Source organism: Papio anubis, chromosome 12 (genome assembly GCF_008728515.1).
Source record: "Papio anubis isolate 15944 chromosome 12, Panubis1.0, whole genome shotgun sequence".
NCBI lineage: Eukaryota > Metazoa > Chordata > Mammalia > Primates > Cercopithecidae > Papio > Papio anubis.
In genome coordinates, this window is record NC_044987.1 from 30818427 (window position 1) to 30846175 (window position 27749).

General features: G+C 35.3%; 1 protein-coding gene across 4 annotated transcripts in view; it reads right to left on the bottom strand.

Moving 5' to 3' along the window:
• DYNC2H1 (dynein cytoplasmic 2 heavy chain 1) overlaps positions 1-27749 on the bottom strand; it is a 354596-nt gene that overhangs the window by 39217 nt on the left and 287630 nt on the right. For all 4 annotated transcript variants that reach the window (XM_031653015.1, XM_031653014.1, XM_031653012.1 and 1 more), the window contains one exon: positions 3857-3946. In XM_031653015.1, the coding sequence (XP_031508875.1) occupies positions 3857-3946 (90 nt within the window). The remainder of the gene's footprint in view (positions 1-3856; positions 3947-27749) is intronic.

Here is a 27749-nt window from a genome sequence, read left to right on the forward strand (position 1 = left end):
CACAAGAAAATCTTTGAAGATGTCATTTCTGAAGAAAAGGCAGAAAAATTTGAAGCCAGGGAAATAATTCTAAATTCCCCAAAGAGAATAATCTGTCTAGTCCATTCATTTGTTAAATCCTTTGTTCATTCATTCATTCAGCAGACAGTATATAGGTATTGGAAATACAGTGGAATTTTTTTTTTAAAAAGATCTTTGCTCTAAAGGATCTTATAGAAACCAGAGAGTGAATGCCAGGCTGGCTGCAAGACTCTGTGGCTCAGGTTCCTTAGATACCTAGGGGATCTATAGCTCTCTCTAAATTAAGCATATTCAGAGGAGAGTCTTAAACCTTTTGCCACAAAGTAGACTAAGACTCTCTCCATACTGCAGCTAAAATAATCCCTTTAAAACATAATCTGACTTTCCTCCTTAAAATCCTGCAATGGTTACCTTTTGTCCTTAGGATAAAATATAATTCCTTAATACATTATCATGATTTGGCCCCTCTTGCTCTCCAGCTTGAACACCCCTCCTTGCAATCTATGCTCTGCTTTTAGTTACTTGAAACCACAATGCTTACTTTTTATTAATTTTTTTTTTTTTTTACAAAATTTCAATAACTTTGGTATAACACAATACTTACTCTTGATATCAGACTCTGGTCTGCCTTCTGTCTGATAAATTCTTTCCTCTCATCCTCATTTGGTTTATTCCTACTAAGTTCTCAGCTTAGACATCACTTCTCTGACCCCTTCTAGGTTAAGTAGTGCTATTTGCTTCCATAATACTGTACTTCCTTTATCACTCTTCTCTTACTGTTGTTTATTCAGTTCTATCTTTCTAACAAGTTGTAAGGATAATTCCTGGAGAACAAGATGTAGGTCTATTTTGTTTACCACTCCATATTCAGCAACCTCACACAGTGTTTGGCGCCAGGAAAGTATTAATCACATTTGTGGAATTATCTTTTTTAAGAGGCGAGGTCTCATTGTTGCCCAGGCTGGACTTGAACTCTTGGGCTCAAGTGAGCCTCCTGCCTCAGCCTCCTGAGTCACTGGAACTACAGGCACGTGCCACTGTGCCCAGCTTACATTTATAGAACTTTTATTGATAAAATGATGAATGAATATAAGATCTGTGAGGCAGCTATTGTATCTACTTACTAACCATTATATCCCCAGTACTTCACACAGGGCCTAGAATAAAGTAGCTGCTTATTATATTTTTGACTGACTGAATGAATGAATGAATGCTACCTTTGACCCAAGTCAGTCTTACCTTATTTGCATAAAACTCCTGTAATAAACTGGCACAATATATGACACCCTCAATAGTTTGTTCTCTTTTCCCATAAACTATGCCTCAAAATGCAAGATCCTAAAATCTTAAACTATAGCTGGATCTGGGCTCAACCTGCTGTATACCTGGTGATCATTATGCTTTCTTAAGAAACCAAAAGGTACCATTTTCACAGTTCCTTGCAAATAGTGCTTCTAATTTTCCCTGCCCACCCAGTTTCCCATCCTTTGTTTTCCAACTAGGTGGTTACATTGTTCTCCAAGTATCACAAGCTGCTCTGGATATGTACCTGTGAAACAGAAGCACAGATGAAAACAAGGGATCTATCAAGCCCTTGAATAGATGAAAAGCAAATCCCAAATATTAAAGGTTACCTCAGGAAGATGGATATCTATATATATTTAAAATTTAAAAAATATTAAGCCAGGAAAATAAAACAACATAAAAAGTATCCCCAAGTGGTTGTGGAAGAAATAGTGCATATTCCCTGGTTGGAAGGGTGAAAGGTAAGCTATGGTCAGTCCTGGACATTATCTTGAGGGTTAGGAGGGTATTTTATCACTACAATTAATGCTAAATGCCTTACAAAGCTTTTAAGAAAATTACACAGTAGAAAAGTGTTCAGTTTTGATGACCAGTTATTAATATATGAATAACCATGCAAGAAATTGCAATAATTCCTGTAAAATTGTTTTAAAGAATATTATAGTACCACCAATATATTTATCATTATAAATACACAGCATAATTATTAAGTGTACTTACATAGTGTAATATAGGCTACCATTCATGGCAAGTTAAAAGTCCCTGTCCTTTTAAAAATAATTTAAAGGAAACAGTACTGAAAAGTACATGAAGTGGTAAATTATCATAGCCATGCAATTATACAACAAACTTCAGAGCATTTCTATACTTTTCTAAGATCACTAATAGACTTTCTCCCTTTCTTCCTTCCTTCCAGCATTTAGTGATAGATTGTGTCCAGGCATATGCACAACAGATAGATAGAAAGATGACTAAATCAGAGTCCCTGACAGATTCTTCTCTGCCTGCTAATTTTAACCCATTTCCAGATCTAGTACTTTTTCTTCCTTCAACAATCCTACAGACTGGAGAACTGGTTATAATAGAAGCCAAACTATTGCTCAGATCGGTCCTGGTACCTTCAAAGGAGTCCCAATTGTAGGCCGGCAAACAGAGTAAGAAGAGATGAAAAGATGAAAAGACAGAAGAACAAGGGAAGACCCCCTGGAGGAGGTCTCTAAAGAGTAAAGAACAGACAGAATCAATACACAGGTCTAGGGATGAGCCTTCAATTTCATAAGGTCAACTTTTATGTTAGAACAAAGATGATGAAGATGGCTTCAGACAAATTTGTAGATGAGAGAGAAGGGCAGGAATTTAAGTGGTCATATCTCACAGCTTGAATTTTCTCTGTGAAGTAAAACATAAGGTGTTCTGCTAAGGAAGAGGGGAGTCAGTGACAGAATGGAATCTTCAAGAAAGAGTGAAGGTTTGAAACATCACTGTGGAATACAGGAGCAGTGCTCAGGGCCCATCCACTGTATCTGAACTGTACCTGGAGGTACACTGTATCTGAAGTGTTGGCAGCAGAGCTCAGCAGCCTGCATATGGACAGCTACTAATCCAAGTTAAATGGTTTTTGGAAAGGATGAAGCATAAAGAAAAGTGAGTTAGGGTACCGAAGGTGCTAGAAAGAGAATACAGTTATATGCCACAAATTGCAGGATGAATTGGCCAGAATCAGGAAAGAAAGTGACAGAATGAGAGAATACTGAGCAGGAAGAGACTGGAAAGTCTAGAGAATACAAACTTGAGAATGAAATGTGGCTGTTGTCAAAGAATAACATGTATGCTTAGGGGTTCAAAGGTGGAGCAGAGATGAGTGATAACAAGGTTAAAGATGTGAACAGGTTTGTGGATTTTTTTTTTTTTAAAGCATGGATGAAGAGTGCTGCATTGAGGACACAGATCAAGTTATTCATGTGATAGTAGAAGTTAATGTGGTTAAAATGAAAGGCTCTTTTGTGAAGCTGGTGCAACAAGCAGAGGAAGACAGTGGAAAATCCACAAAGGTACCTTGTTTGCATCAACTAACCTGTATCATCTACTATTCCTTAAAAAATACACTCTTTCTCTGTCTATACTATTCTTCTGTTTTCCTGAAGTTACCTGACTGGTTTATTCTGAAAAAAATTTATCAATTTGAAATAAACTTTTTTAAAGCAGCTCCCCATAGAGAGCTCCCTAAGGCAAACTAATCACAGTGATGATTCAGTTTCAGTTACCGTCTATGAGATCCATCTCTACTAAAATTGTAAATTGTTCTCTAAATTCTCAAAAATGATGACAAGCCACAGTAAAGCAGAAAACACATTTTTTGTTAAAAAAAAATAGTGCTATACAAAAATAACAAACGGCAGAATAATGAATATATGGTGTTTTATGTGCAAAATCATCATGTAATTCTCACTAGTGATTAGCACAATGGTTATCTCTATAATACAATAGTCACACAGTTGGACAACCCACTTAGTAAATAATTTAGGCTTACCTGTATTGCAAGGGCACGGGCAACAAGACCTCTCAGGTATTGTAAGGGATCTTCTGGGCCTTCCCACTTGCTCTGCCATGCGAGAGGACACTGCAATTTAAAAAGGGTCAAAATTGAGTTTGTGTATATGATACTACATATAAAAGACTAACAGTAGTGTGATGGAGAAAAATTTTGGCATAATTCACATATACATATGAAATTCATTAAGATATGTCTGTTTTTCTATGATCTCACTACATTGAATAGTAGAGACAGCAAGAATTAATATTTCTCTAAAAGGAAGAAAAGTACAAGTTCCTGAAAGAATAAATAGATGAACTTAAACTAACATATAAAAAATAGTCAACCATGTTTTCTTAAACAATATTTATTGCATAATGAAACACAAATTTGACAAATTCACTTTATAAGTGGTGAAGATTATAAAACAATCAGCTTTGGTCCCTACAGTATTTTTTAAAACTATAAATAGAGCAAATGGAAACTTTATTCCCCAAACCACATTGAGACATATGAAACAAACAGAAAAAAATAAAAAGGAGTGCATTAAATTAAAAACAAATAAAATAAAACCTCTCTAAGAATAGCTGCCTTACAAAAGTTATATTTCTAATATTTGACCTTCCAATAAAGGCATTCTCTGTTAACACAGACTCTTCACTGCACAAGTATTCTTGTAAGTTCATGTTGATTATAATATACCTTTTTGGTGAAGATTTTCCTGATTTTCTAAATATTTTATAAATATCACACAACCTTCTCAACATATTATTTTTCTGAAGTGTGGTAATAAGGAGAGAACATCAATTTTATACCCCAAACACTGTCTGATTACATAGTTAAGAAACTATGGGCTAGAATATATCAATAATGTATAGAAAATGGGAATTGTAAGATGACCAAATTTCGAGTAGAAAAGGACCTTAGAAAACACTGAATCCCTTTACTTTACAGGAATAAAGTAAGCCTTCTTAGGAATGTGATAGATAAGTGCCAGAACTGTGCTTTGATCTAAAACAGGTGTAGTGATTTTGAAACACAACTGCAAATCCTTTGGCACTTTGCCTCTTGAGACTTGAGGTCTGTGCTCCTCTCTTCCAATACAAAGGAAGTGATACTATGCCAGTTTCCAAGTCTAGGCTATAAAAAAATTGGTTGCTTATATTTCCTGCCTTTTGAGACTTTTCATCTCAGAAGCCAGTCACCATGCTGCAGAGCCCAAACTGTCTTTGGAGAGGCCCATGTGGAGATAAACAGAGACCCCCAGCTCTCAGCTGGCACCAACTTGCCAACCATCTGAGTGAGCTGTGTGAAGGAGACAAGCTTTCTCTACCAAGCCCTAGTAAATTCCAGACTTTTAAGCTAAAAATTAATGATTTTTTAAAAATAATATTTTAAGCCAGTAAGTTTTGGTGAGATTTGTTCTGCAGCAAGACAACCGATAACAATTTTGATACACCAGAGGTGGGGTGCTGCCTTAACAAAATCCTGAATCATATGGCATTGGACTTGAGACTAGGTGTGGTGGGTTGAAGCTGGAGGGATCTTTAGGAGAATGTAAGTGAAAACTTAGAGGACTTCTAGGAGACTACTAGAGGAAGCCTATGGAGCTTTGAGGACTTAAAAAAAAAAAGGAAGGAAAAATCTCAGACAAACCTCTGTTAAACAACAGGGCTTCAATAAATCTTAAGGGTGTTGTCCTACAGCTGATGCAAAAGCAGCCTAGGATAGAAAGAAAGGCTTATCTTGAAAAGATTTGTGGTTGTGGTTTTTGTCTAATGGAGTGAATCTCAATGAGATTCATAGCAAACTCCCAGTTTTAGAGAAACTGTTCTGGTGTAAACTATCAGTTTAGGATTACAGGGTTAGGAGAGGGTGCAATTCAAAGAGAACTTGGCTCCAGGGCTTCTATGGGCAGGGTGCAGACTGAGAAAACCACTCAGCTGCAAACATGAGCTATATCTTACTGAAATGTATGGATAATTCAGAGGTTAGAATCAAGAGCTCGAAGGGTAAAGCCAACAGCAATTAATCATTCCTAGGAAACAATACAACATTCTAATAAAGGAACTGGAAACATGAACTTGCTTGGATTTCAGAATTGCTAAGGACATGTTAGCCTCCCAATCTTCCTCCACCCTTTTTGAATAGGAATGTCTGCAGTTATCCTATGCCTGTCCTACCATTTTATATTGGTTTTAAAGGGAATAGGTAACTTGTCACTGTAGTTCACTGGTCTTTAGATGGGAACAATATTTAAGCAGCTATTTTTGAGGAATAAAACCCAAAAAGCCTCATCCATACTTTCACCTGATTTAAATGACAATTTTTTCCCTTTAGCCTTAGCCTGATCCTGTAACGAAATGAAACATGTGGAGGAGTTTGGGAGGAGACGGTTGTATTTTGCATGTGGGGAAACGTAAATAATTTGTGCCTAGAGGGCAGACTGTGGCAGTTTTTAAACATGACTCCTAAATTATTTGACACTCCTCTCACTCACAAGAGCCGGCCATGAGCCCACTTTGGAAGCTGAGCCTTGTGAGAAACCCTGAGCCAGAATACTCAGCTAAACCACACTTGGATTCTAGACCCACAAAAACTGTGATATTATACATTTCTATTGTTTTATGCCACTAAGCCTTAGGACAATTTATTAGTCATCTATAGATGGTTAAGAGAGTTACCAATTTTATTGCCAAGTGTAATACATTAATTCAATAAATGTTTAAGTCATTATTCATCCATTCAGCAATTATTTACTATCTATAATGTGCAGATACTATTAACATAAGGTCCTTGCTATTATGGAGCTTACATTTTATAGCGTGATAGATAATATTTATCTATATAAAAAATATTTAATAGCATTAAATATGTAGAGAATTAAGACATAATAGGTGATATAATAGAAATGATAATGATAGTGATACATGAGATGAATGAAATAAATATAGTATTTAAAGAAAATTAAAAACCAATAAAGGAGATACAAAGCTGAAGTTTCTTGTGGTGCTTTATGAATAAATTATGTATCATGTTATTAGAGTTTAGAGGGAAAAAATGATTCAATCAAGGAAGTCTTTAAAAAGAGGCAGCTATTAAGCTATGCCTTGAGTTGCAGGAAATTTTTTTAAGCTAATATTTATTGGGTGCTTACTATGTGTTAGTAACTATGGTGAGTGCTTGATAGACACCATCTCATATATTCCTCAAAATAATCCTCAGAAGTGTACTATTAGGTAAGTGCAAAAGTAACTGCAGTTTTTACATTGTTAGAATTTGCTGTTTGATATTGAAATGCATTCTTAAATGTACTTATGTTATACATCATTTTAATGAGCATTTCTCACTTTTTTTTTTTTTTTTTGCTAATGACTTATTGCTTGCTGTTTATGTTTATTGTAGACCATGGAAATGATGTTAGGCAAAAAGCAAATTCAAGTGATTTCCTTATTTGAGTTCAAAATGGGTTGTAAATCAGTGGAGACAACTGGCAACATGAACAACACATTTGGCCCAGGAACTACTAACGAACGTACAGTGCAGTGGTGGTTCAAGAAGTTTTGCAAAGGAGATCCTTGAAGATGAGGACATAGTGGCCAGCTATCGGAAGTTGACAACGACCAACTGAGAGCAATCATCCAAGCTGATCCTCTTACAACTACAGGAGAAGCTGCAGAAGAACTCAACATCAACCATTCTATAGTCATTCAGCATTTGATTCGAATTGGAGAGGTGATAAAAGCTTGATAAGAGGATGCCTCATGAGCTAACGGAAAATTGTTTTGAGGTCTTGTTTTCTCTCATTCTACGTAACAATAATGAACCATTTCTCAATCGGATTGTGATGTACAATCAAAAGTGGATTTTATATGACAACCAGCAATGATCAGCTCAGTGGCTGGATCGAGAAGAAACTTCAAAGCATCTCCCAAAGCCAACTTCCACCAAAAAAAGGTCACGGTTGCTGTTTAGTGCTCTGCTGGTCTGATCCACTACAGCATTCTGAATCCTGGCTTAACTATTACATCTGAGAAGTATGCTCAGCAAATAGCTGAGATGCACCAAAAACTGCAATATCTGCAGCCAGTATTGGTCAACAGAAAGGACCCAATTCTTCTCCATGACAGTGCCCAACCACAAGTTGCACAATCAGTACTTCAAATTTGAATGAATTGAACTACAAAGTTGTGCCTCATTCGCCATATTCACCTGACCTCTCACCAGCTGACTACCATTTCTTTAAGCATCTCAACATTTTGCAAGGAAAATACTTCCACAACCAGCTGGATGCAGAAAATGCTTTCCAAGAGTTTCTCGAATCCCAAAGGATAGATTTTTATGTTACAGGAATAAACCAATGCATTTCTTATTGGCAAAATGTGTTGATTGTAATGGTTCCTATTTTGATTAATAAATATATCTTTGAGCCTAGTTATTAATATAAAAACTTAAAATTCATGATCCAAAACCACAATTACCTTTGCACCAACTTAATATTATAATTTCCATTTTACAGAGGAGAAAATGTAGACACAAAGAGAATAGCATGTTCAAAAATCACAGAGCTAGCAAATGGCAGATCCAGGATGTAAACCCCCGGGTAACTAGGCTCTAGAGTCCATATCAGCACCAATACTGTCTTCATAGATTTTTCTATAATGATTTATATATATTAAACCATTTGAGATTCAATATAAGATAATTATGTATTGGGAATTAAATTTATAATGATGGAGACACTAAGACTTAGTTTATTTAACTAATCTTAAAGTTTTTTTTTTTTGTTTGTTTGTTTTTAAACTAAGTGATAGAGAAGTTGAATCCAGGTCTAACCGTAAATGTAACCTCTTTTCACCATCCCATGCGTTTCATGAAAGATGTCACAAAAGCAGAACCAGTTGTAACCAGGGTGTTCATTTGTTAAGTCACTCTCTCTCAAATATCAATTAAGTCATTATGCAGCAAGTATGAGTAAATAGCTGCTATCTGCCCATCATCTGTTAACTGCTGAGGATACTAAGTCACAACACAATTCTTGTCTATAAAAGCTTATGATAGAGAGGGAAATCGACAATAAAAGAGATGGCTATGGACAATAAATTGAGCTCCCCAATAGCAATAAGCACAGTGATTGTGAACACGAAGGTAGAGTATATCAAATTCAAACTGCGTGGAATGGCAAGAGTTAGGAAAGGCTTTCTGGTAGAGATCATGCTTGATATGAGTCTCAAAAGGTAAACGAATAGTCGGTCTTTTCCTGAGTATCTGTAATAGGTAAACACAGCAAGGAAAGGAATAAGCATTAATAAGACGAGAGAAATGGGCTGATGAATTAAGGATGACATCATAAAATTTGTGGTTGTTTATACTAAGGAATTTAAATTTTATCTGGAAAGCAATGATAAAACTAAATTAACCTTTAAGCGAGGAAGTGACACAACAAATTTGGATTTTTTAAAGATTACCCTAGTAGAGATGGGAAGAACAACATTAGGAAGATGAAACTGCAATCATGGAAGTGAGTTAAGAATGCACGGTAATATTCTAAACGTGAGTCAATGAAGAATCATGTGAAAATGAGAATAAGAAGAATAACAATAGCAAACACTTTTATAGCACTTACAGGCACTGTTATACATATTTTATCTACGTTGAGACTTTTATGACAACCCTCTGAAGTGGGTATAATTATTACCATTTCAAATATCTGGAAACTTATGTAGAGAAAGGTTAAGTGACTTGCACACACACACACAAAAAAAACACTCTAGTATAATCTTGGATGTTTTAATTTCCACTCTACAATCTTAATATGTTTATTGTATGAACCTTAAAAAATGGCCACTTGTAGGAATTTTCCTCCCTTCTGTATTTAATGATGGAATTATTTGTACTACTAACAAATATCACTATCCCACTGGTAAAAATAATAGCTTGTTTCTCAGATAGGAGTGCAATACCAGTAATCCATTATCTGCATACTGTTGAAGTTAAACCAACATTGGATTTTAGGTTTTGAAAATGTCAGAAGAACTTTCATTTGATTCTAGCTTATTGCAGTGCCTGAAATAGGGAGACAGCACTGTAATTGTAATTTATTTCAAACACTAGCAGTTGCACAAGGTTTTTATGATGTGTGAAAACAGATTCAGTTTACAATTTAAAAAAAAGAAATGCAGAGAGGTCACTGCAATTTCAATTTCATATGCAATGATTAATAATAGATACAATTTAAGATTATCACTAATTCCTACACTTGCCATAATTTACAACTCTACTCAATTAATTGAAATAACTAAAATCTATTTCACAAACATACATAATTAGAAATTTGTATTTCAGAAGGATAAAGACAAGTTTCAGAGCGAAACAATTTAACGAGAGCCCTTACCATCTATCTATGCTTAAGAGGAAGTACAACACAGACAATGAGTAATTTGTGATAAAAGTTACAGCAGATCCCAGTTTAATCTTAAGACCTTTGTTCAGCTCCATGGGCACATCACAGTATTTCTGTAGCATTCAATTTTTTTTTTTTATCGGTACAGAAAAAGGATTATGAAATGGCACGTGAGCAAACTAAGGACTTTCAGATCTAAAAGATTTAATTGAATGATTCTCTTTTAAAACATAAATCATTTTTTGAATCTATTTTATGTTTTTCCTTCTCAAAGAAGATCTTCTATTACTTGCTTTCTATGATAAACGTCAACCTGTTTTTTGTTTTTGTTTTTGTTTTTTTTTTGAGTACAGTGGTCATCACTCATGGCTCACTGCAGCTTAGACTTCCCAGACTCAGGTGATCCTTCTACCTCAGCCTCCTGAGTACGTGGAACTACAGGCACCCACCACCATACCTGGCTAATTTTTGTATTTTTTGTAGAGGCGGGGTTTTGCCATGTTGCCCAGGCTGGTCTTGAACTCCTAGGCTCAAGTGATCCGCATGCCCTGGCCTCCCAAAGTGCTAGGATTACAGGTATGAGCTACTGCGCCCAGCCAGGTTTTTTCAATTAAAAAAATAAAATGCTTGTTATCTTAAGAGTTTACACTGTTAAAAAAAAAGGAAGGTGGAAGCAATCCACATTAATCCATGGATGAATGGATGAACAAAATGTGGCATATACATACAATGGAATATTACTCACCTTAAAAAAGAAAAAACATTTTGATATATACTACAGCATGAATGTTCCTTGAGGACATTTTACATAATAAGTCAGAAACACAAAGACAAATACTGTTATGATTCCACTTAAATGAGATACCAAAAGTACCAAGATTCATAGAGACAGAAAGCAGATGGTGGTTGCCAGGGGCTGGGGAAGGGGTGAACGGGAGCTGTTGTTTAATGGGACAGAGTTTCAGGTTTTCAAGATGAAGAGTTCTGGCAATCAGCTGTACAGCAATGTCAATGTACTTAACTGTACTTAAAAATGGTTAACATAGTAAATTTTGTGTCGTGTTTATTTTGCCACAGTAAAATAAAAACTTCATTGGGAAAAGGTTAAGAAAGACTACTAATTTCCTTTTGTGATTTTTTGCTAGCCATCACTGTATGTTAGTTTTTGTTATTTATATTGAGTTCACTGAATATAGACTATATACTCTTCATTTTTCCTATCTCCAGAGCCTGGTATAATATAGAGAACCCATCGTAGATGGGCAATAAATATTTGCTAAATATTACTTATTACATCATCCAACTGTAAGCTTTTTCTTAACCAAACTCCCCCTTCCTCCTCTTTTTCAGATATTCTGAAAAAAATATATAGCTCATGTTATAGAGAGACCATATACCCATTTGACTAATGATGCCTGTTGTCCCAGAGTTCCATTCAGGTAGCAGGCTGTTTTACTCTAACAGGGTCCTCCAATTAAAGGTTATTTCTGGGTGTGTCTGTGAGGGTGTTTACAGAAGAGATTAGTATTTGAGACTGAATTTTATATATATATTTATGTATGCTTTTTATTTATATATATTCATATTATAATCTGGTTCTGTTTCTTGGAAGAACTCTAGTACAGTGGAGAATGATAAATTCTATTCCAAATTGTGCACTTTAAAAAAATCTAGTTAATATTGCTATGGACTGAATGTGTCCCCACAAGATGCATATGTTGAAATCTTAAGTCCCAGTGTGATGATAATAGGAGGCGAGGTCTTCGAGAAGTAATAAGCTCACGAGAGTGGAGCAGCCCCTCATGGTGGGATTAGTGCCCTTGTAAAAAGAGAGAGGGCTTGCTTTCTCTTTCTTCCCTCCACAGTGTGAAGATACAAGGAAAAGATGGCCATCTGTAAACCAGATCTGCCAGCCCCTTGATCTTGGACTTCCCAGCTTTCAGAACTGTGAGAAATGTCTATTATTTAAGCCACCTAGTCTATAGTATTTTGTTGTGACAATTTGTCTAAGACAGTATTTGTCTTTTAAAATATGAACAGATTGTACTATCTACAGCATGGCATATATTAAGAATACTTACAGTGAAGCTTAGCTCTGGGAGAGATGAAGGTAAGTTTATCATTAAGTACGTTCAGCAAGTAAAATTATAATCTGTAACATTTCTTTCATATAGTAAAACTACACTGAATGTATATTTACTTCATGAAATTTACCAAAATAGTATTTAATAAGATGTCTTCATGCTTTTACATTCCTTGAGAGTTCAAAAAATTGTGGATTATTTCCACATTGTTTTCTGTGATATACTCATTTAGGCCAATATTATGTTGCCATAGTTAAAAGTATGTACATATGTAGGCATGTTGGGGTTATAATTTCTATTAATATTTTCTCAAAGATTTTAACCAAACATACATCAAGAATAGAGTTAAATGGGCTCTGTGGGTTTACACTAAAATTTGATCTATAAACATTGTAAAGCTAATAGTATTGAGTTTTGATTTCCACAATTTAGCACACTAACCACGTTAAATGAGCCATAACAAGAAAAAAAAATCAACACATTTATGAATTTTTATATAGAATTTATTTTAAAATGACTACTAATGCAAAATGGCACAAAAATATTTCAATAGTAATTGTTCATTTCATTTAGTATGAGTGGCTATTAATATAAATTAGAACACAAAACAATTACTGAGCCAGTCGCACTAATTTCTGTGCATTAATGCAACCAATCAATCAAATGCTTGAGATGAAACAAACTTGAGTTCAAGCCCATTAGTTTGTTTTATCTTTGATACTAAATTAGCCAGCTATTAATTGAAGCACAAACTAGATAACAATTATCAGTTTAGCCACAGATTTTGTGTGTTTACGTGCATGGATGTTGAAAAATCTTGCATATAGTCTTCCAAGCTAACACAAAAGTTCAGTAAATTCTAAATTAAATGGAATTTTAGGGTCTAAATAGTATCTAAACTTGTATAGAGTAAAATCAAAATATAACTAAAAATTATTGACAATATTTTCACTCTCAAAAGTTTCTTTGTTTCCATTTGTAATTCATCAGTCCTCCCTCCACCAACTAATTAACAGACAATTGCTGGTATGTTAATACGTACCTCCGAGACCAGCTGCATCACGGAGACCCTAACCCAGCAGTGCTAGAGGAATTAAAGACACATGCACAGAAACACAGAGTGTGGAGTGGGAAATCAGGGGGCTGACAGCCTTCAGAGCTGAGAGCCTCAAACAGAGTTTTACCCACATATTTATTCACAGCAAGCCAGTGATAAACATTGTTCCTACAGATTATAGGTTAACTAAAAGTATTCCTTACGAGAAACAAAGGGCTGGGCTCTGGCTAGTTATCTGCAGCAGGAACATGTCCTTAAGGCACAATCACTCATGCTATTGTTTGTGGTTTAAGAGCGCCTTAAGTGGTTTTCCGCTCTGGGTGGGCCAGGTGTTCCTTGCCCTCATTCCGGTAAACCCACAACCTTCAGTGTGGGCGTCATGGCCATCACGAACATGTCACAGTACTGCAGAGATTTTGTTTATGGCCAGTTTATGACCAGATTTGGGGGCCTGTTCCCAACAACATACTAGTTTGAATTTTCTAGAATTATGTATATAATTAAATTTATATATATATAGTATTATAAATATTAAACTTTTAACCTTCCTTTTTTTTTTTTGCTATGTACAATTATTTTGAGTTTTATCCAGTAATGTGATTGAACCAGCTCACAAAGGCTAGTGAGAGCCAAGTCTTAAAATTTTACAAATGATGTAAGTTCATTGTTAAATAGCCATTATTTAAAAAGTTTTATGAATTTACAATTAAATGTTATTTTAAAACAGTTAACAAATATTCTCAAACCTCATCTCTTCGTAATTATTTTACAATTTTTATTATGTTATGTCCCCTCAGACATCTTGTTGAAAGCTAGTCACTAATGGTACTAGGGAGGTGGGGCCTTTGGAAGGAATTAGGTTATGAGGGTGAAGGTTATGAGGCTTCACCCTCATAAATGGGATTAATGCTCTTATAGGAAGAGGTTAGAGAGCTAGCCTGCACTCTTTCCACCATATGAGGATACAAGGAAAAGTTGGCCGCTGTCATCAGAACCCAACCATGCTGGCACCGATCTTAGATTTCTCAGCCTTCAGAACTGTAAGAAATACATGTTTAAGCCACCCAGTCTATTAAAATTTGTTATAGCAACCTGAATAAAGAATGATGTTTATTTAAGCTGGGCCAGGTGGCGTACACCTGTAATCCCAGCCCTTTGAGAGGCTGAGGCAAGAGGATCACTTGACCACAGGAGTTCAAAAACAGCCTGGTCAACATAGAAACTATCGCTACAGAAAATTTAAAAAATTAGCCTGGTGTGAAGGCATGCGCCTGTACTCCTAGCTACTCAGGAGGCTGAGGTGGGAGGATCTATTGAGCTCAGGAGTTGGAGGTTGCAGTGAGCTAGGATTGTACCACTGCATTCCAGCCTAGGTGACAGAGTGAGACCCTGTCTCTACAAAAACAAACAAAAACTGTGTTCAAGATTATGTCTATTGGATATAAGATAGAAGAAATACTGGATAGAAGACATGGATAGAAGAAATACTATAAAATAGTTTGCTACTAGGCATCTCTTCCTCACTCCACATTCATTGACCTTATATTGGTAACTTGAAACCAGCCATGGTAGCAGCATTGGTACCATGGAAATGAGAAATGCTATAGATCAAGGCTTCCTCCTCTTTCTTTCTTTTTTTAAGAGCCAGTTTTAAAACATTTGCCGGCAGAACACTGGGTGTATCCACGCAGTTGCATAAATCAAATAGTCATTGTTTGTATTTCTGAGTAGTATTCCAATTTTATGGATATAACAAAAACGTATCATTTCACCTCTTGAATGTTGAGTTGTTCACAAATAAGTATTTGTATGGCATATGCTTTCATTTCTCTTGGGTAAATATTCACGAGTGATATGTTAATATAAGCTAATATGTTAAGTATATGTTTAACCTTATAAGAAAAAGCTAAACTATCAGCAGTATCTGAAAATTCAATCTGTTCCAGATCCATAACAACACTTGGTACCATTTGGCTTTTTAATTTAAGCTATAAACCAATCAAGCTAGTGTGCAGGGCTGTCTCATTGTGATTTTAAAAAATTGTTTTTACTGATATATAATTAACATACCATCAAACCCACCTCTCTATAGTGTATGATTTAGTGGGTTTTAATATATTCACAAGGGTGTACGAGCATAACCATTAATTCCAGAATATTTTTATCAATCTCCCAAAATACTCTGGATCCATGCAGTCACTCTCCATTTCCCCATGAACAAAGGATGGTTTTCCATTAAATTAAATTTCCATTAAATTCCATTTAATTTCTTTCAGTGATGTTGTGTAGCTCTCAGTGCACAAGTCTTGATCTCCTTTTGTTAAATTTATTCCCATCCATTTCATTTTTTTCAATGCTATTATAAGTGGAATTAAGATCTTAATTTCATTTTGGATACTGTGAGTGCCATATACTAGGATTCATTGCTATTATATAGAAATACAACTGATCTTTATATATTGATATTCTTACTGCAGTTCTGATATTCATAATGACACCTACATTTTTATGTGCTTCTTTCCCATCCACAAGTCCTAATATCTATAGAATTTTTTTTTTGCATTTTTATAATTGAGATGTTTGCCTTTTCATTATTGAGTTTTTAAACAAAATCTATTCTAGATGTAGGTTCCTTTGTTAGGTATATGTCTTGAAATTATTTTCTCCTATTCTGTGACTCACTTTTCATTTCTGTAAGTGTCTTCTAAAGAGAAGGTTAAAATTTTGATAACGTCCAATGTATCGTTTTTTTTCTTTTTATAGTTCGTTTTTGGTGTCTTATTTAAGAAATCACTGCCAAACACAAAATCACTAAAATTTTCTCCTATATGTTTTTTGTTAAGTTTTATTAATGTTTATGATTACTTTGGGGATAATTTTTGTATATCTTTGGAGACACAGTTACAGGGTTTTTTTTTTTTTTTTTTTCTTTTTGGCTTTTGGCTATTCAGTTACTCTAGCACCATTTGTTAAAGAGATTTTCCTTTTCTTATTTAATTACCTTAGCCTATTGGTGAAAATCAATTGAATATATATTTCTGGGTCTATCTGGATTCTTATTCCATTTCACTGATCTTCACTGATTCCTTCCATTCCATTGATCCATTCCAATCCATTGATTAGTGGATTCCATTCCACTGATCTTCATTCCATTGATCTCTCTTCCATTCCATTGATCTTTGTATCTGTCTTTATGCCAATGCCACAGTATTTTCATAACAATCTCTTCATAATGTTTGAAATCACAAAGTGTAAGACCTTTCATTTTTTCTCCTGTTTTCACAAAAGGGTATACAGTAGATCCTTTGCATTTTTGCAAAAAGAAAAAAAAATAGACTCAAATTGCCAATACTTATGAAAAAATCCTGCAGAGAGGTATTCCTAGCTGTTGGGTTGAGATTATGGAGTTTTCTAGATATAGGATCATGTCATCTGCAAACAAAAATAATTTGATTTCCTCTCTTCCTATTTGAGTACCGTTTATCTCTTTCTCTTGCCCAATTGCCCTGGCCAGAACTTTCAATACTATGTTGAATAGGAGTGGTGAGAGAGGGCATTCTTGTGCCAGTTTTCAAGTGGAGTGCTTCCAGCTTCTGCCCATTCATTATTATATCGCTATGGGTTTGTCATATATGGCTATTTTGAGACACGTTCCTTCAGAACCTAGTTTATTGAGAGTTTTTAACATAAAAGGATGTTGAATTTTACAGAACGCCTTTTGTGCATCTATTGAGATAATCACGTGTTTTTTGTCTTTCATTCTGTTTATGCAATAAAACACATTTATTGATTTGCATATGTTGAACAAACCTTGCATCCCAGGGATGAAGCCAACTTGATTGCGGTGGATAAGCTTTTTGATGAGCTGTGGGATTCAGTTTGCCAGTATTTTATTGAGAATTTTTACATGGATGTTCATCAAAGATATTGGCCTAAAATTTTCTTTTTTTGTTGTATCTCTGCCAAGTTTTGGTGTCAGGATGACGTTGGCTTTATAGAATAAGTTAGGGAACAGTCTTTTCTTTTCAATTTTTTGGAATAGTTGCAGTAGAAATGGTACAAGCTCTTCTTTGTACCTCTGGTAGAATTCAGCTGTGAACCCATCTGGTCTTGGGCCTCTTTTGGTGGTAGGCTATTTATTACAGCCTCAATTTCAGAACTCATTATTGGTCTATTCAGGGATTCAATTTCTTCCTGCTTCAGTCTTGGGAGGGTATATGTGTCCAGGAATTTATCCATTTCTTCTAGATGTTCTGGTTTATGTCTATAGAGGTGTTTACAGTATTCTGTGATAGTCATTTGTGTTTTTCTGTGGCATCAATGGTAGTATCTCCCTTATCATTTCTGACTGTGTTTATTAGATCCTTCTCTCTTTTCTTCTTTATGATTCTAGCTAGTGGTCTATTTTATTATTTTAAAAAATGGCTCTTGGATTCTTTGATTTTTTTGAAAGGCTTTCCACGTCTCTATCTCCTTAAGTTCAGCTCTGATCTTGGTTATTTCTTGTCTTCTGCTAGCTTTGGGGTTTGTTTGCTCTTGGTTCTCTAATTCTTTATGATATAATTTTGAGATGTATAAAGTTAAGATCTTCTTTGCTAGCCTGGTTATTCCTTTCACTTTCACTCCTTTCTCTACCATGGCCCTCTTTATAGGAGTGGTTCTCAAAGTGTGGTCTCCAGACCAGTATCATTAGCATCACCTGAGAACTTGGCAGAAATATGAATTCTTGTACCACCCCCCACCTACCCTCCAGACTACTGAATCAGAAATTCTTAGTGTGTTTCCTTGCAATGTTTTATCAAGGCCTTGAGACGCACCCATCAACCCATCATTTACATTAGGTATTTCTCCTAATGCTATCCCTCCCCCGCCGCCCAGGCCCCACCAGTCCCCACCAGGCCGCAGTGTGTGATGTTACCCACCCTGTGTCCATGTGATCTCAATGTTCAATTCCCACCTAAGAGTGAGAACATGTGGTGTTTGGTTTTCTGTCCTTGTGATAGTTTGCTGAGAATGATAGTTTCCAGCTTCATCCATGTCCCTGCAGAGACATTCATGTCCCTGTAGAGGACATGAACTCATCCTTTTTTATGGCTGCATAGTATTCCATTGTGTATATGTACCACATTTTCTTAATCCAGTCTATCATTCATGGACATCTGGGACGGTTCCAAGTCTTTGCTATTATGAATGGTGCCATAATAAACATACATGTGCATGTGTCTTTATAGTACTATGATTTATAATCTTTTGGATATATACCCAGTAATGGGATAGCTGGGTCAAATGGTAATTCCAGTTCTAGATCCTTGAGGAATTGCCACACTGTCTTCCACAATGGTTGAACTAATTTACACTCCCACCAACAGTGTACAAGTGTTCCTATTTCTCCACATCCTTTCCAGGATTTTTCTGACTTTTTAATGATGTTTTTTCCTGACTTTTTAATGATCGCCATTCTAACTGGCATGAGATGGTATCTCATTGTGGTTTTGATTTGCATTTCTCTGATGACCAGTGATGAGCATTTTTTCATGTGTCTGTTGGCTGCATAAATGTCTTCTTTTGAGAAGTGTCTGTTCATAACCTTTGCCCACTTTTTGATGGTTTTTTTTTTCTTGTAAATTTGTTAAAGTTCTTTGTAGATTCTAGATATTAGCCCTTTGTCAGATGGGCAGATTGAAAAAATTTTCTCCCATTCTGTAGGTTGCCTGTTCACTCTGATGGTAGTTTCTTTTGCTGTGCAGAAGCTCTTTAGTTTAATTAGATCCCATTTGTCAATTTTGGCTTTTGTTGTCATTGCTTTTGGTGTTTTATCATGAAGTCTTTGCCCATGCCTATGTCCTGAATGGTATTGCCTAGGTTTTCTTCTAGGGTTTATGGTTTTAGGTCTAACATTTAAGTCTTCAATCCATTTTGAATTAATTTTTTGTATAAGGTGTAAGGAAAGGATCCAGTTTCAGTTTTCTACATATGGCTAGCCAGTTTTCCCAGCATCATTGATTAAATAGGGAATCCTTTCCCCATTGCTTGTTTTTGTCAGGTTAGTCAAAGTTTTTTTCTAATTCTGTGAAGAAAGTCAATGGTAGCTTGATGGGAATAGCACTGAATCTATAAATTACTTTGGGCAGTATGGCCATTTTCATGATATTGGTTCTATGGTGGTACATACACATAGATTTTTTTTTCCATTTGTTTATGTCCTGTCTTATTTCCTTGAGCAGTGGTCTATAGTTCTTCTTGAAGTGGTCCTTCACATCCCTTGTAAGTTGTATTCTTAGGTATTTTATTCCCTTTCTAGCAGTTGTGAATGGGAGTTCACTCATGATTTGGCTCTTTGCTTTTCTATTATTGATGTATAGGAATGCTTGTGATTTTTGCACACAGTTTTATATCCTGAGATTTTGCTGAAGTTGCTTATTAGTTTAAGGAGTTTTTGGGCTGAGACAATGGGCTTTTCCAAAACCATGTTGTCTGCAAACAGAGACAATTTGACTTCCTCCATTCCTAGCTGAAGATCCTTTATTTCTTTCTCTTGCATCTTTGCACTGGCCAGAACTTCTGATACTATGTTGAATAGGAGTTGTGAGAGAGGGCATCCTTGTCTTGTGCCAGTTTTCAAAGGGAATGCTTCTAGTTTTTGCTCATTCAGTATGATATTGGCTATGGGTTTGCTGTAAATAGCTCTTATTATTTTGAGATGTTCCATCAATACCTAGTTTATTGAGAGTTTTTAGCATGAAGGGTGTTGAATTTTGTCAAAGGCCTTTTCTGCATCTATTGAGATAATCATGTGTTTTTTGTCATTGCTTCTGTTTATGTGATGGATTATATTTATTGGTTTACGTATGTTGAACCAGCCTTGCATCCCAGGGATGAAGCCAAATTCATCATGGTTTTTAATGTGCTGCTTGATTTGGATTACCAGTATTTTGTTGAGAATTTTTGCATTGATGTTCATCAGGGATACTGGCCTGAAATTTTTTGTGTGTGTGTCTCTGCCACGCTTTGGTATCAGGATGATGCTGGCCTCATAAAATGAGTTAGGGAGGAGTCCCTCTTTTTCTATTGTTTGGAATAGTTTCAGAAGGAATGGTAATAGCTTTTCTTTGTAACTCTTGTAGAATTCACTGTGAATCCATCTGGTCCTGGGCTTTTTTTGGTTGGTAGGCTATTAATTACTGCCTCATTTTCAGAACTCGTTATTGGTCTAATCAGGGATTCTACTTCTTCCTGGTTTAGTCTTGGGAGGGTGTATGTGTCCAAGTATTTATCAATTTCTTCTAGATTTTCTAGTTTATTTGCATAGAGGTATTTATAGTATTCTCTGATGGTAGTTTGTATTTCTGTGGGATCAGTGGTGATATCCCCTTTATCATTTTTTGTTTTATCTATTTGATTCTTCTCTCTTTTCTTCTTTTAGTCTAGCTAATGGTCTATTTTTTAGTCTCTAAAAAAAAACCAGCTCCTGTATTCATTGATTTTTTGAAACGTTTTTTGAAGGGTTTTTCATGTCCGTATCTCCTTCACTTCTGGTCTGATCTTAGTTATTTCTTGTCTTCTGCTAGCTTTTAAATTTGTTTGCTCTTGCTTCTCTAGTTCTTTTAATTGTGATGTGAGGGTGTCAAATAATCTTTTCCTTTGTTGTAACAACAACGTTTGTAAGTTACTTTTGTAACGTTTAAGTATACAATACGGTATTGTTAACTCTAAGTTCTATGTTGTACAGTAGAACTTATTCATCTTGCGTGTCAAACTTTGTATCCTTTGTTAGGTTTTGATATCAGGCAATGCTGGTCTCAGAAAAGTTAGGAATAGAATCCCATCTCTTCTATTTTGTGGAAGAGCTTGCACAAAGTTGGCAGTATGTCTTCCTTAAATATTAGTTAGATTTTACCAGTGAATTCTAGAAGCTCTCATTGTGAGGTTTTAAAAAATTCAGCTTCTTTGATATAGGCTGTTAAGCGTATGCATTTCTTCTTGAACATGCTTTGGTGGTTAATTTCCTTTTTTTTTCTTTTTTGAGATGGAGTCTTGCTCTGCCTCCCAGGCTATAGTGCAGTGGCAGAATCTTGGCTCACTGCAATCTCCGCCTCCTGGGTTCAAACAGTTCTTCTGCCTTAGCCTCCCGAGTAGCTGAGATTACAAGTGTGCACCACCATGCCCAGCTAATTTTTGTATTTTTAGTAGAGATGGGATTTCACCATGTTGGCCATGTTGCTCTTGAACTCCTGACCTCAGGTGATCCACCCATCTCGGCCTCCCAAAGTGCTAGGATTACATGCGTGAGCCACCGCGCCCGGCAGTGGTGAATTTCTTTCAAGGAATTTGTACATTTCACCTAAGTTGTTGAATTTGTAGGCATAAAATTATTAGTAACATTCCCTTAATGTCTATAGGAACTGTAGTGATGTTCCGTCTAATTCCTGATACTTGTAATTTCTGACTTTTTATTTCCTGATCTCACTTTTGTATTAATTGATAAAGGTTATGTTTCCATCTTATGTCCTATTTTGGCTCATTATGCATAATTCTTTGGTACTTTCATTTTTATCATTGTGTTATGACTTATGTACACAACTTTAACTTACCACAGTTTACCTTCGAATAATAATGATAAAACTTTAGCATGGCATAAAGTCCTTAAAATAAAGTACTTCTGTTTTCATTTGCTAAATGAATGAAAAAGGACAAACTCTGGAAGTTAAAATGTCTTGCTGAAAAAGAGAAAGTATATTCTATTATCTTGGGATGATGATAGTATTAAGTTAGGGATACTAAAGGAAAATATCAAAAGATTAGAGATTCTTGTTATATGCAGGCCCCTTTTTTTCTTAAATCAATAAAAATTGATTTACATTATAAGTATATATAATAAAATGTTGCTAAGTAAAGCTATGGAAGAGGGGGTAGGCAGAGTTCCATCCCAGTATTTGATAGGCCTTTGAAGATGAGTATATGGAGTTCAGTTCAAACAAAGCTGATAACTGCATCTTATAACAAACACTGTAATTTAGCTGCTTGATCTAACAAAATGTTTAATGAGCAATAAAGTGGAAAGCTGATCTAGGAATCACAACATTAGAATTACAGTACGGGCTTTAATGCTTTACCAGGATGTAACTCCTTCACAGTCTTCCTAAGTAAAAGGAGGATGAGAATAGCAAATTTCATAAGGGCTACAAAAGTTCTGTATAAATAGTAAAGTGTTATTTAATATAAACATTACATTTTAAAATATGAGGTGTTACCTTAAATGAAAAATATACAAATTATTCAACGTTTACAATTATTTGTCAAAATAGTTGGAGTAGAACTTTCCTAAGAACTAATTTGCATGCAAGTAGATAAACAATAAAAAGAGGCTTTTAACAAAAAATAAGGTCCCCAACCACTTTATAAAGATCAATGGTGGACATAGTCATAAATGTTTACAACGTGGAGTGGAGACAGATGGAAAGGTGACATAGCAGGTATTGCCTTCTTTGACGTGAATTCTGACTACAGTATTTCCCCAAAGTTGGCACGCATCTCAAGGGCTTCATAAAACAGATTGCAAGGAAACACACTGAGAATTTCTGATTCAGTAGCCTGGAGTAGGTTGGGGGTGGTACAAGAATTCATATTTCTGCCAAGTTCTCATGTGATGCTAATGATACTGGTCTGGAGACCATACTTGGAGAACCACTCCTATAAAGAGGGCCATGGTAGAGAAAGGAGTGAAAGTGAAAGGAATAACCAGGCTAGCAAAGAAGATCTTAATTTTATAAATCTCAAAATTATATCATAAAGTTCTGTCTGTATATGTATGAACATATTTTAAGAAACTACATTCTTCGCTTCAATTTTTAAGGTGGTCAGTGATCAAAAAATGATTTCAAAATGATTAAACAGTTTTGAAAATTATCAAAAGACACAGGATCCACTAGCACATTTTTGCTATATTATTGAGGGACTCCCTGGTTTAAAAAATTAAAAAGCCATTTAGTGTTACCAACTTGCATGTTAGAATACATAGAAATGTATAACCAATAGACATGTTGGCTTTAAAAGGGGTTCAATTAATCAATACAACCTATTAATTTCTACTAAAATGGTACATTCTCAGTGATTATTCAGCAAGATAAAGCAATTTGGCATTTGAACCTTTGCAATTTTTGCCATATATTTTAAATTATGTTTTAAAGCTTATGTTCTAACATGTAGAAGATAACTATTTTACAATATTGTTTTCTTTAACAAATTATAAATATTGTGTATTTAAAAGAAAAGTTTTAGCTGATAATCATAAGTTATTAAAGAAATAAGTCATTATTCTCTCTAGGAAATTTCCTACTCCAATCATGTCACACATAGTAAAGAAAATGTCAAGTACTGAACTCTTTCCTAAAGCACATTAAATCATATGGCATCATACATAACTTGTCACATTCAAATGTAATAAAAAAATTAACTTTTATTTTGAAATAAATGGAGTAGTACTGAATTATCAGTTTTTGTTAAAACTCATTAGAAAGTAGATGTCAGAAAGTGTTTTACTGATCTGATCTTAGTGAAATTCAGACTAGTCTCATTTGAATTTCATCAAATAGCCTAAACTATTTCTAAGAATACCATCTGTGACAGAATTTAAACATGCTTTGTAAAACACATTTTTCATTCTTTGAAAGAATTTTAACAAATTCATTTTCATACAAATAATACAAATATTTCACAAGTAGTGATATTTTCTGAGGTTGCATTTCTCAATTCAAAGTATAATATAGAATACTTTATATATTAAAATTATCTGCATCTTACATAAATACACTTTAAGAAATAAGCCATCCAGTTTTGTTGCTATGTGAGATAATGAAATACTTTTAGATCTTGGTTCAAAGAAAAAAATATAAAAATTAAAAATTTATGACCCCTTTCTAAAATATTTTGGTCTTTAATGAAAGAATTGTTTCATATAATTAAGCCCTTATTGTTCTTTATCTTTCAACATAATCTAAGCCACATATTATAATCATAGAAAATGACTTAAATTATCCTTGTTTTTCAAGTGTTTATGCCACAAGTCAGTGAGATAATTAATAGCAGAAACAAAACAAGAAACCAAATTTGCCCAGAAATCATATTTTAATCACAAGTACCTCAACAGCTATCCCTCGATTGATGTAATTTTCCTAACAATCGTAAAACCCTACTAAACTAAGCCTCCATTTTATACAATAAGCACAACTAATTTCCCACCCTAATACTGATATGATACCTTGAATATACCCTTCTGAAAGTGCTACCCTATATATCATAGCCTAAATCAATTACACCCTAATTATGAGTAACCCCCAACTAAACCTCTGCCAACTCAACTTTAAACCACTGGATTTCTAGAACTGTAAATGACTATGTATACTTATTTCTTCTTTCCTTGTATTCTAACTTTATACTCAAGGATTTATGCAGTTAATGTAGCTTAATTATTTACAGCAAGACACTGAAAATGTCTAGATGGGATTACACAACCCTATAAACAGATAGATTTGATCCTGGTCTTTCCATTGGCTCTTAGTAAGATTACACATGCAAGCATCCCCACCCCAGTGAAAAATGCCCTCTATATTACCCAGATCAAAAGGAGCAAGTATCAAGCATGCACAAATGCAGCTCAAAATAGTTTGCTCAACCACACCCCCACGGGAAACAGCAATGATAAATATTTAGTAATAAACAAAAGTTTAAGCTATACTGATATATAGGGTTGGTCACTTTCGGGCCAGCCACCGTGGCCATACCATTGACCCAAGCCAATAGAACTCGGCGTAAAGAGTGTTTAAGATCTGCCCTCAATAAAGCTAAACTCCATTTAAGTTGTAAAATACTTAGGCTGAAATAAAATATACTACGAAAGTAGCTTTAATATCCTGAAGACACGACAGCTAAGATCCAAACTGGGATTAGATACCCCACTATGCTTAGCCCTAAACTGTAATAGTTACATTAACAAAACCATTAACCAGAATACTACAAGCAATAGCTTAAAACTCAAAGGACTTGGTGGTGCTTTATGTCCCTCTAGAGGAGCCTGTTCTATAATCGATAAACCCCAATCTACCTCACCACCTCACGCCCCCAGCGTATATACCACCATCTTAGCAAACCTAAAAAGGTTATAGAGTAAGTACAAGTAATACACATAAAAACGTTAGGTCAAGGTGTAGCTCATGAGGTGGCAAGAAATGGGCTACATTTTCTATACCCAGAAAATCTCACAAAAAATTTTATGAAATCTAAAGACTCAAGGAGGATTTAGCAGTAAACCAAGAGTAGAGTGCTTGGTTGAATAAGGCCATGAAGCACACATACACTGCCTGTCACCTTTTCAAATACTATTCTAGAAATCCCTAGTACTAAAAACTCTCTACACATGTATAGAGGAGATAAGTCATAACGTGGTAAGCATACTGGAAAGTGCACTTGGACAAACCAAAGTACAGCTTAATCCAAAGTATCTGGCTTATACCCAGAAGATTTCATTACGACCTGATCACTTTGAGCCAAATCTCACCCCAAACCTCACTAAAGATGTCATCAAATAATCTTAAACCATTTATCTTATGTAAAAGTATAGGTGACGCAAATTTCATCCTGGCACAATAGACATAGTACCATAAGGGAAAGATGAAAGAACTGAATCCGGCATAAAAAGCAAAGACAAACCCTTATAACTTCTGCATAATGTAATAACTAGAAATAACTTTACAGAGAGACCCATAGTCAAGCCCCCAAAACCAGATGAGCTACCCAAGAACAGCGGAAGAGCATACTCACCTATGTGGCAAAATAGTGGGAAGATTCATGAGTAGCAGTGACAAACCTACTGAGCCTGGTGATAGCTGGTTGTCCAAGATAGAATCTTAGACAACTCCCATAGCAGATCCTCTAATTTTAATAAAGGTCTCCTATTTATACTAGCCACATCAAGCATAGCCATCTACTTACCCACAGAACTACTTAGTCCTCCTGTAAGTTTAACTGCTAGTCTAAAGAGGGACAGATCTTTATACCCTAGGAAATAACCTTCCTCCAGAGAGTAAAAATTATTACCACCATTGTTGGCCCCAAAGCAGCCACCAATTAAGAAAGCGTTCAAGCTCAACATCTAACTATTTTAAATCCTAACCACTCTACTGAATCCCAATATTACATTGGACTTAATCTATTACTTAACAGAAGCAATAATGTTAATATAAGTAACATGAAGATATTCTCTATTGCATAAGCTTACATCAGACCGAAAGAACTCACTGACAGTTAACAGCCTAATATTAATAAGTGATATAATAAGGACCCTATTATTTATACTGCTAATCCAACACAGGTATTCTCGAAGGAAAGTTTACAAAAAGTAAAAGGAACTCAGCCAATCTTACTCTGCCTGTTTACCAAAAACATCACCTCTAGCATTACCAGTACTAGAGGCACTACCTGCCCAGTGATATATGTTCCACGGCCATGGTGTCCTGACTGTGCAAAGGTAGCATAATCACTTGTTTCCTAAATAGGAACTTGTATAAATGGCCACACAAAGCTTCAGCTGTCTCTTACTTTAAATCAGTGAAATTATTCGGTGGGATACAAACAAATAAAATGAAAAGACCCTATGGAGCTTTATTTCATTAATGCAAATAGAAACTCGCCCTAACCCATACCACTGCATTAAAATTTTTGGCTGGGGTCTCGGAGCATAATTCAACCTCTGAACAACCTAAACTAAGACTGCACTAGTCTAAGCAAGTCAACATATATTGACCCAATAATTTAATCAATGGAATAAGTTGCCCTAGGGATAACAGTGCAATTCTATTCTAGAGTCCACATTGACAATAGGGGTTAAAACCTTGATGCTGGATCAGGCTATCCTAATGGTGTAGCTGCTATTAAGAGTTCGTTTGTTCAACAATAAAGTCTACGTGATCTGAGTTCAGACTGGAATAATACAGGTCGGTTTCTAGCTATTTAATATTTCTCCTAGTACGAAAGGACAAGAGAAATAGGGCCCACTTCATAAAGCACCCTCACCTCACAGATGATGCTATCTCAATCTAACAAATCATCACACATCTGACCTGAGAACAGGGTTTAAGATGGCAGAGCCCGGCAATTGCATAAAACTTAAAACTATAAATCAGAGGTTCAACTCCTCTTCTTAACAATATGCCTATAATTAACCACCTCCTACTTATTATTCCCACTACAATTGCTATAGCATTCCTTACATTCATTGAATGAAAAATCTTAGGCTATATACAACTATGCAAAGGACCTAACATTGTAGGCCCCTATGGACTGCTTCAACCA